Source organism: Macadamia integrifolia, chromosome 10, assembly GCF_013358625.1.
Source record: "Macadamia integrifolia cultivar HAES 741 chromosome 10, SCU_Mint_v3, whole genome shotgun sequence".
NCBI classification, from domain to species: Eukaryota; Viridiplantae; Streptophyta; class Magnoliopsida; order Proteales; family Proteaceae; genus Macadamia; species Macadamia integrifolia.
Genome location: NC_056566.1, coordinates 25,190,739 through 25,201,970, shown reverse-complemented (window position 1 = coordinate 25,201,970; position 11,232 = coordinate 25,190,739). Strand labels below are relative to the sequence as shown.

Below are 11,232 nucleotides of genomic sequence, written 5' to 3'. Positions count from 1 at the left end.
ACCCCTTTTTTTTTTTTATTATTTTTTTTTATATATAAATCTTGATGGAATATCCCTGATGACTGATGGAGGAATTTTATTATGAAAACAGAAAGAGCAAAAATTATTTTTAAGAGGATTGATCATGATCAGCTTGTGGTTCTCCTCGTGTCCAAATTCATGGACCTGCGACCACAGCTTTGAAAAAAAGAAAAACCACTTAGTACTGTCAGTTCTTGATCTCTTGTTTGAAGGAGGCATTCTGCCAAATTCTTGTTTGCTTTCATACCTGTATTTTTGTCCCAGCGATTTCAGAAATGCTCTTTTGTTTGCATTTTAAAATCTCTCTTTACCCCCTCCCCTCCACTCAATTTGGCATTTTTGGGCTTTGCAGGATAAGGGGACAAAAGAAGAAAATGTGGGAACTACTGCAGCTACAGATTTCCAAGAAAGCAATTTATTTGAACCACTTGTAAACACAGATGTTGATAGGAATGTGAAATGCCAATCACACCGAATGAATGTACGGGCATGGAAGCCAAGTAGTTACATTTCTCCAAGAACAGTTATGGCGCCACGGTCTATTGTGCTCTTTGTTGCTGCTGTTGTCATGTGTTTTGGGATATGTGCTGTCCTCCTCCACCCCCAGAAGGTTGGGGAATTTGCTATTTCCATTCGTCGGTGTGTGTTTAGTTATCACGAGCAATAGAAAGAAAAGGGTATGTCATACCTGGTGATATGTACGTATCCTTTCCTGTGTAAATTGCCAGTAATGTAGTTTTGGTCATGATCAGTAGTTTAATCAATTGCGACTATGCCTGTTGAGCATATTTTTCTGGGTGGGGAGTGCTGAGTTGATTGGTTCAATACCATGAAAAGTTGAAATAGGGGAATGAATTCCCAGTTTTATTTGTTTTCTCTTTGTAATGTAAATGAGTTTTTGCATATTGATGATGGAAAGCGTAGTGTTGATTCTCCTCCATGGTTATATTTTAGGCATATACTTTGGAAGGAGTAGATGATTTCTGCTACCATGAAATCATGATTATTGCTTTAAGTCTGGATAAACCTGTTAGTAAACATGGCTGCAAAATTACTTTTATGGTTAAGGTCTTAAAGGACACCTGAGTACCTGACTTGTAGCCGATCTAAAAGTCAACTGTTGGTAGATAGGGTTTTCTTATCCTTCTTGAATCGACCCCAGGTTGGTGGTGGAGGTTTAATCTTATGACAGAAACAGGAAAAATTATTTCTTAAAGTAGAGTTTAATGTGTTGTAACTGAGCTGGGAAAAAAAATGGATAACCTCTGGAGAGGATATCAGGGATTCTGATTCAATGTGTTCATATTGAACATTGAAAATGTAACATCCACCAAAAGGAGATTTTTGAAAGGCACCTTTGTAGTCTATAATGTAGAGTCTGGAGAGAACATTGAATATAAAGAATATTCAAGAGCCTAACAAGAGGAGAACAAATTAATTTCTTTGATTTCTTTGCCAGGCCAAGGCTTTCATTACAGTGTCCAGATCCATACGCTACATGATCGCCATTTAATGCTACATCTTAAAGAGATATATAAGCTACATGGTACATTAGGTAGATAACCGGTTCCTTATTATGGTATCATTACAAGTCTGGCTGATTTGTAATGGTGCATCACGATGACAGCTGGCACTTTATAATTAGTCATAATCCGTCAATCTTTTTGCATGAATCCTTATATTTGTCTTTGTTTGAAATTTTCATGTAGCCAACCCCATTAAGTTAGGATAAGATTTGAATGTTATTGTTTAAGGAATTAAATCATCAATCCTGAGTCCTGACCATCCATCCATTAATTTCTCAATTACCCTTCCATGTATTAAGTTCTCTATTGAATCAACTTAGAAAGCTTTCTAAAACACAGATCACCTCTACATATTTCCAACAGATGAGTTCCATCCCTTATCTCTTGAAATCATGATTCCCTGTCTCAAGGATCCAAGTAACATTTGAGCTCTGAAAATCAATCTGCTTGAATCAAGACCCTAAGAATGCTACTGGCAACCAATTCATCTGCTTTAATCAAGCCAAGTAATGGTTGTACATTTATCTATTCAATTCACCTATTACCAGTTCTCACTGAATCAGATGGGATAGCTTTCTAAAACACAAATCATCTCTACATATTTCCAACAGAGGAGTTCCCTTATCTCTTGAAATCCTGATGGCCTGTCTCAAGAATCTATCCAAGTAAAATTTGAGCTCTGAAAATCGATTAGCTTGAATCAAGATCCTAAGAATGAGATTGGCAACCACTTCATCTGCTTCCAACCCTGAGATCTTATATTCGTCAAACACCATGAGGGCATGATTGAGTAATCCAACTTGCAGGTAACCTTCCATCATGGCAGAATAAATTTGAATTGTTGGATGAATACTGGACATTCTCATCTCTAAAAGACAATCTTTGGCTTGATTAAGCTTGCCCGACTTAACCAATGCATTTACAAGAACAACATAAGCATCAATGTTCAAACAACAACCACTGTTCTTCCACCAATTGAACACTCTTACTGTATCATCAACTAGACCCAAAGCTCCATACAAAGACATCATCGACAACAATGCTTCTTCACTTACTCTAGAACCCATCAAGCTTTCCATTTCATTCCAAACCATCTCGGCAGATGCCTTCATTTCTGCTCTTGAGTACACATTAATCATAGATGAATAAACCAATTTCCTGTTCTTAATACCTTCAGAAGATTTAATCTCTGCAAATATCTTCTCGGCTTCATCAACCAATCCAATTTTCCCACAACCACGGATCAGAGATGCATAAACATGGCCATTAACATCAAAACCAGAATGCTGCACTTTCTTCACAAGTTCAAAAGCTACTCCATGCCTGCGTTTCTCTACCATAGCCTTCACAAAAGTAGCCAAACTGTGATTGTCCTTAAGAATCCCTTCTTCGAAAAGAGATACGGCTTCAGAAACAATGTCTTCCTCAACAAATCTCCCTATGAGATCCATAGCCAAACACTTATCAGGTCTGTACCCAACCTTCCTCATCTCTTCAAGAATCACCCCACACAGCTTCACCCACCCAACTCTACAAAGAACCCCAAGCAATGTCCTATAAATCCCCTCATCAGCAAGAACCCCTGCATCTTCCATCTCCAGGAATAACTTCATAGCCGCACGAGCATCCACATTCTTGCTATACACATCCATCAAACACGAATAGAACGCCAAGCTAGGGTTTGAACCTCGTACCCTGGCCCTCTCTGCCACCAAAATCGCCTCTTTATACAAACCATGTTGGGCATAAACAGATATCGCATAACAGTAAGCACCCTCGTCGAATTCGATTTCTTCCAACAGCCCTCGAACGAAAAACTCAGCAGTCGCAACATAATTTGGAAGAACAATCCCAAAGAAGCTACAGAAATCATTGGGCGAAAGAGAAACCTTGTGTTTCTTCATCTCATCGAAGTAGTATTGGATTTTGAAGAGCTGAGGATTGATAGACAGAAGCTGAGACTTTATCAAAGACGAGAAGAGGATGGGTTCTGGTTTGAAGGTGGATCTACAAGATCTCAGAAATCTGTAGAAATCGAAGGATATGAGGGGGTTAGAAATGGCATCAACTAGAATTGAAGCTTCGGAGGAAGAGAGTGATTGAGGAGAGCTTTCAAGGGACTGAAGGGCTTCGTAGAGATGGGAGCTTTTAACAGTAGAGAGAAGCTTTAGAATGCGACGAATGGCTTGCCTGCCTTTGCGAGGGTGAGATTGATCTGGGTTCGCTGCTGCAGAGGTGGAGAGACGAAGAGATGAAAAGATGTTAAGCCATATGGAGCTCAGAGACCTTCGACTTCCATGGAGAAGCATTGAAACTTGAAAGAGATGCAATGGCGAAGCGATAGATCAGTAGACCGTTGAGACTAGGAGGAAGACCCAGCAGACAATCTTATTCTGACGACCGTTCATAGAAGCTCAACCCTAGAAATTAGATTGCATGATTTGATATTAGAAAAGGGAGGGTATTTAATTGATGGACATATACTATGAAATTTTGGCAAGTGGCTAAATTGAGGCATGTGTTAGTTATTCAATGGTCAAAATTGTCATATCATCATTTTATACGACACAACGAGATGAATTGTCTTGATAAACAAATCGAGATCGATTCTATTAGGATGAGTTTTTCCCGTATCTTAAAAAGAATGATCATCTAAAGACCCTAGTGCCTTGTAAGGTACAAGGTTCTAAAATCGATTGATTCACCTTAGAATTGACATTGATATATTCACAAGTCGATTCCATGTTTTGAAATCTTGGTAAGATCAGCCTCTTGGTAGTTGAAAATGCCTAAATATGGAGAGGATACCCCTCATCCCCATCCCCCACCCAAAAAACAAATAAACTCCACCCACCCACCCACCCAACTTAGGCTATTAGGCCTATGGAGTTCTATATATTGTGAGGATCATTTTATATTTTAGGTGGTTGAACTCTGAAAAAACAGAATCAGAAACACATTGAAATCATTTAATTGTTCACTTTTGTTACAATTACTTTAGAGAGTTTGTTTGGACCCTCTGAGAATCCAAAGTACCAGGAAACACATTATTCATACTGGATCAAGTGGTGTAAAAATAGGAATCATTGGACTTAGTTATATCATCCTCTTTATTTTTTTTCATGACTCTATTTTTTGCCTTCTAAAATTAGTAAAGTAGTTTGAAGTTTGAACTGGTAAGTCAGACCTATCATTTTCTCTTATTATAAAATTTAGAATATGATTCTTCTTTTTAGCATCTATCGTCCAGGTCGATCCATAGTTATCTGAGCAAGCGATACATGGCAAGGCAACAATCCAACGGTTTGAGAAAGGCGTGGAAAACGAGACACTGATAAAGGCTCAGAGAACGAGGAGTCAATAACCATTGGATCATCGCCTCACCACATGTCACTCGCTCAGGTAACTATGGGCAAGACCTGAGCAATAGATGCTAAGGAGAAGAGCCGAACCCTAAAATTTACCTCTTACGATAAGATCAATGAAATTTACTCTTTATGGTAAGATTTATAAGTCTTTGAATAGAGGGTAGATCCAATGCACTAGGCTCTCATTTCTTTGAGAAGGGTCATAACGTATGCAACTTTGTTGTCGTTTCTTAGAGTAAATGTTTCCTGGTTTAAATTCCCGATTACAAGGTCACGATAGAATAATCTTACTATTATGCCGATATATGAAAATATTTACTCCTTCTCTAAAAAATAAAAAATAAACAATAAAAACCTTAATCACTAGTCAATGGTCGGGGGAAGTGAACGTGTTCCAATTAATACCACATAAATACAAAGAGCATAAGTACAAATTTTATCCATTAAAAATTTAATGATTTCACATATTGATGTCTGGTTTCCTAGTGGCAAGGAGGACACTCTTCTCAGTGTCTCTGTCAAAGGAACACCAATTACTTGCCAATGTACTACACCAAAGTCCAAGTCTTAGTGGTTAATCCATGAATTAATCATTAAAAAAAAAAAAAAAAAACAGCTAATGGAAGATCATTAAAAGTTTATAACATTCAGAGAGGGTGAGACTTTGACTTGGAATAAAGAAGGTAGACAATCTTATAATGTTTTTTTTTTTTTTTTTAGTAAGTGCTTATGACATTTTGTTACACAATTACTGTTTGAAATTATTGATGAATCTTTTCAATCATAGGCTTATTTGAATTTTTCTTTTTTTACTGCAATTCAGATACAATTTGGTCATTCAACAACCCATCTCCCTAAAATTACTAACAGAGAAACACATAAATAACTATTTAAAAAAAAAAAATCCACTAATCAGTACTGCCCACTTGAGCAAAAGCATAAGCGATCGATGAAAATAATGATATCAGAACTGAATTAAGTTTAATCTTGGGAAGAGAGAGAGTATTTTTGCCCGTGTTACCTTCTAAATATATTTAATTTTTTGATGATCCATAATAGTCTAAAAATTAGTATTCTTACACCCCTTTTTTCCTTTGCTTCATTATGATTATTTGCTTTTACCAAAAAAAAATAATAATAATAATAATTATGATTCTTTTCATAATTTAATTAGATCATGGCACATTTAAGTATGGGATGATGGGCCTACTTATCCCTTGATTAAATTAAAGCTCAACAGGCTTCCACTTGCAAGAAAGGGCCACTTCATGGGCACCCACTAGGCCAAAATGGGGCCCACTCAACCTGGAGAGAGAGTGTGTGTATGTACTGCTGTAGGCGTATGTACACGAAAAGCTGGGCTGCCCCTGCTTTTGTCGGAGGGTCGGGTCTACGGCCTAATCTTTTAGCCTTATATTGGGCCCAACTTAAGTCTTCGGAGTAGGGCCCAAAGTACGGCAGGGCATCCTAGTGAAGTATTTGATTATAGCCTTGGGCCTCTAGCTTACTGATTTGCCCGGCCGTATATTGGGCCCATCTCAAAATTCAGGAGTAATGGGCCCATAATACAGTTGGGTATCCCGTAGGGTCGAAGCTCTGGGCCTTTGGTCACCATTTCTACTTTTTTAAAATTTTCGGTTTCAATTTCCCACCAAAAATATTTAAAAGAAAAAAGGGTTTTGGTTTCAATAGATATTGCAAAATATATTGAAGGGACTAGAAAACTCCATCCTCTAAGCTCAAAACCCTAATTGATCCATTGAGATATTGATCTACCTCCAATCTTCATGGATCATGGTTTTAAATAAATAATTTCTTGGATAGATTTACTCTTAATCATAACCGTTTTACTGACATAGGATATGACAAGTATTATGAACACTAGCTTTAACTCTGTGATGAAAGCTTTGGCTTGAAGAGCTGACGTCCAGGGGAGGAGATTGTGGGTTCAAACCCTATCGTATGTGAATGTATGTAGGTTTAGATTTGTATAGGAGTAGGTGATCATTGGTCCTATTAACACCTAGAATGAAGTCATAATGTACACACCCTTATCCCTGTTTCGGGAAGAGACTATTACCCGATTCATTCGAACCCACTACCACTAAATGGCAATGGAACACCACCTTCCTAACATATATTCACACCCCATAATAATTTAATGAAAAATATGAATAATCTTGTAAAACAACAATGAGATGAGATTAGAAAATATAGTACGAGGATTATCATATTAAAAAAGTACAGGATTCCACTGAGGCGACATGATTCTTAGCATAAGATGCAAAGCCAGGATTAAACCCTTGTCTTTTACTCTTTAGAAAACAAGGCCATGGTGGACCCAGCTAGTCTTCAAGTCTTCTACGCAAGAACACAGAGAGAGAGAGAGAGAGAGGTTTAAGTCTGCAAATTGTATCGTTGAGAGGTCAGGAATGGAACACGAAAGAGAAAGAGAAAGGGAAAGAGAAAGAGAAAAGCTATGGTGAGAGAGGAGATGTAGGACGAATAAGAATACTATCAGAAAGGATGTTGATTTGACTATTCCATCATCATCATCATCATTCATGCAAATACGTTGTTGTTGTTGTTTTTCGATTTGATTTGATTTGATTGGAAATTTGGAATTGATCACCGCAATTACACCTCTTTCCGTATCTTTTAACTATTAACCAAAGTTTTTTTTTTTTTTTTTTTGGTAAAACTATTAACCAAATTTAAAGCATTAAGACATGGCAGTACAAATCTATACATTGTCTTTTTTGTTCAATATTATCTTTTTTTATGTGATAATTTTGAATGAGATCCTATTATTTATGGGGTATTAAATTATATTATTTGAACAATAAAATTTTATGTGAAAAAAGTAACTCATTTTCCCAAATGGAGAGTTGATAAACTTACTAAGAGAAATAATTAGGTAAAACATAATTTTTGTTAATGTTGTCGTATCTGCCAATAGACTAATATGGTATTGAATCCTATATTTTAGGTTAAAAAAAAAAAGTGGACTTCTTATACCCTAGTAGATCATATTTGATAATGAGGATATAACCGACATAAGGTACATGCCAAAATTTTAGTTTAATTCAATCAAATATCTTCTTGTATTGGCATGCATCTTATACATATCCATGCATAAGAGCCGCTTGTCTAGTCAATACCATGCACTCTCCCAACTCTGAATCAAAATAGATGACCTACATTAATATATATATATATATATATATATATGGATGATTCAGATTTGTTTGTCAAATTCCTTTTGTTACTTAAATAATTAGCCTATTGTTTTTTTTTTTTTTTTATAATTTAGATATTGATTTTTGAAACCTTTTATTATTAATTTAAAATAATATACATACATATATATATATATATATTATTTCCATTGATTGATTAATCTATCATTCAATTCCTTATAGCTTTTTTTTATATAGAAAATTCCTTATAGGTTTTTCACTTAGAATATCTCTATAGAATCCAATCTAAATCTAATGCCCAACTCATGTCATCCAACAAACTCCCATCTCTCCTTATATTCTCTACCCTAATTTCCTTCGCAACGATCTCTCTCTCTCTCTCTCTATTAAAAAAAAAAAAACCAACTACCCATCTCTCTCTATATAGCACGTTTCAAATAAAATAAAAATAATTAAATATGAGGTTCAATTTTCATTATTTTATTTATTTATTTTGACTCACTTCAATTCTACATTTTTTTTTTCTTCCCCCCTTCAAATTATTCTAAATATTGATGGGTAAACTAAGATAGATCCGTTGGGAATTTGGATTGTACTACCTCAATACAATACAATAATAGTGATAGTATTTACCACACCACAAATTAAGTGGAGACCAACATATTATAATACATAATACAAAAGTTAAATAGTTAATATAAGATACTAGCTAAATGATACCTCTATTGATCTACTCTATAGGTGTATTTAAAACTTGACATCTTCCTTTACCCGCAAAAAAAACTTGACACCTTCTTTTGATTACCTTTTATTTTATTCTCAAAAGTTCTTTAAGTAATAGACTTATGTGGAAAAAAATAAAAAATAAAAATTGAAAATAATTTATTATTATATATTATATTAAAAGAAAAAAACTATTCAACACATAAAAATGTTTAATAAGAAAATATTTTTTTATTTCAAATCTTAGGCTCTCTTTGGTTTTATTTCTATTTATACTTATTTGACTTATTTATATTTTTACATGTGTTTGGTATAATTTATAGCACTCATTTATATTTATAATAAATTAAAATAAATCATAAATTGCAAATTACTCCCAAACTATTTGTGATTTGTGACAAAAAATCATTTAAGTTAATTTTTGCTACCTGAAATGAGTACGTGCGCTAAACTACTCAAATTCAAATGTAAATAGATAACTTCAGTATATTTTATACTTTTCAAATAAAAAATCCTAAATCCTATCATCTCTCTCACTCGAAGCTCCAAGCTGAAAGTGAAATCTAAAACCTATTTTCTTATTATATAATCTTTTTTATAAATAGTAACGAAACGAATACTATTTGTGGTCTATAGTTTATTGTCATTAATAATTTTAAAAAAAAAATTAATAAATACAAATAGAAATCATACCAAAGAGAGCCTTAAGTAAATTTATATTTTACATTTTTGTAATTTGTCATGCATTGCAAATGCTCAATACTAGTTTGTCATTATTATAAGAAAAAAGTCATTATAAAAGAAGTAGGGATAGTAACCCACTAACCCTAGCACTAAGCATTAGCCCTGGCCCACTTCAAAGGCCCATCCCAATTGGGTCCCACAACAGAAGGCTTTGAGAAAAAGAAAACAAAAGGCCACTAAAGGACATACAACAACTGCGTAAGAGGATAGAAAAGAAGGAAAAGAAGGCGTCTTTCTCCTTCTTTCCTTCCTTTGGGGTTTTTCCATTGCCCACAAACAGCCAAAAACTGTTCCTAGTTGTTGACCTAACCACCCTATTTGTTTCCCAAAACTCATTCTGTGGGCCGGCATTGGACCTATGGGCCTAATTTTCCACAAAGAATGCAAGGAAAGGTCCCCACTATTAAGCAATGTGTTGGTAAAACCAGATTGGGTTTTGGACCATTTGGTGCTTTTGCTTATCGGTCTGAATGGTTGAACCATGGCCCAACAGTTCATGGAGGTCATCAGGCCATTGGTTTCTTGACTAGGTTTATTTATTCGATCTTATAAGATTGTTCCCAAATTAAGGAGAAACTCCCCCCCCCAAATCTGTTTTGTGAAGTTGAAACTTCCCTTTTGAGATAAGTGGCCCCTGCACCCGTGCGGATCCAATGTGATCGCGAACATGGGACATTAAAGTATTTAACAGAGGTGAGATTTTTTATTTCACGGAGCCAGGGTGATCATTTTATCCTTCCTATTTTTAAGTGTAGGCACCACACAATATGGCTACTTTCAAATCCAAGGGATTTGGATGCAAAATAAAGTGATTTATTTATTTATTTTGATAAATAAAGTAAATTAAAGTGAAATTTAATAACTGAAAAAAATGAAATGATTAGGATTTGTGAAATAATCATATGAAATAATGATTACATAAGGGTTTGTTTTTTTTAGGTTGAACTTTTGATTTTCCTTTCTTTTATTTTTTTTGCAATTAAACAGCATTAGATTTATTTTAAAGGGATTTTTTTTACCCCGAATATTATCTAGGATCTGGGATAATTCCTAGAATTTTATTAAAAAAGAAATTGATAATAAAAAACAAGGGGGCACATAACCCGCCTTACCCCAACCTAGGAGAGACAAGTCACTCTATCACTATCAAAACCCAAAAGAAAACACTTATAAAATAACTATTACATTTGAAAGACTGGTAAAACAGCTTTGTCCTCTCAAATGATGCAACTAAGATCACCTACAAGAGGATCATCACCACTGAAAATCAGATTTATTGTAGACTCACAAGCAAAATTAGTTAACCAATCCGCTGCTCGATTGCATTCCCGAAATGAAAATGAGATGTGGGCTCTCATATAATCACAGAGGTTGATAACTTCCTAAAATCAATACCAACAGTTCCACAAATTACAGTATCTTTGGGTAACTAGCTTCACAATCAAGGAAGAGTCAGAATTAACATAAAAATTAGAGAAATCCAATTCCTCATACAATCTCAATCCATCTCTAAGGGCTTTCAACTCAGCCATTGAATTTGAACACACCCTATAGAGATTGGAGAATGCTACAAGAACATTCCCATTATTGTTTCTAATAATGTCTCCCCCACCACTAATGCCCGAATTTCCCCTACTAGCACCATCCCAT

General features: G+C 35.1%; 2 protein-coding genes across 2 annotated transcripts; one reads left to right on the top strand and one right to left on the bottom strand.

Moving 5' to 3' along the window:
- Window positions 1-370: 370 nt before the first annotated feature.
- On the top strand, window positions 371-959 carry LOC122092088 (squamosa promoter-binding-like protein 7; the record flags this gene model as incomplete). The annotated part of the gene is given in 1 exon segment (XM_042662401.1): window positions 371-959. A coding segment is annotated over 1 exon segment (318 nt), but the record flags the coding sequence as incomplete, so codon positions are not given.
- A 1,139-nt stretch (window positions 960-2,098) lies between these two features.
- On the bottom strand, window positions 2,099-3,856 carry LOC122092322 (pentatricopeptide repeat-containing protein At5g46580, chloroplastic-like). Its single transcript, XM_042662641.1, has one exon. The coding sequence runs from the start codon at window positions 3,854-3,856 to the stop codon at window positions 2,099-2,101; it is 1,758 nt and encodes a 585-aa protein (XP_042518575.1).
- Window positions 3,857-11,232: the final 7,376 nt, after the last annotated feature.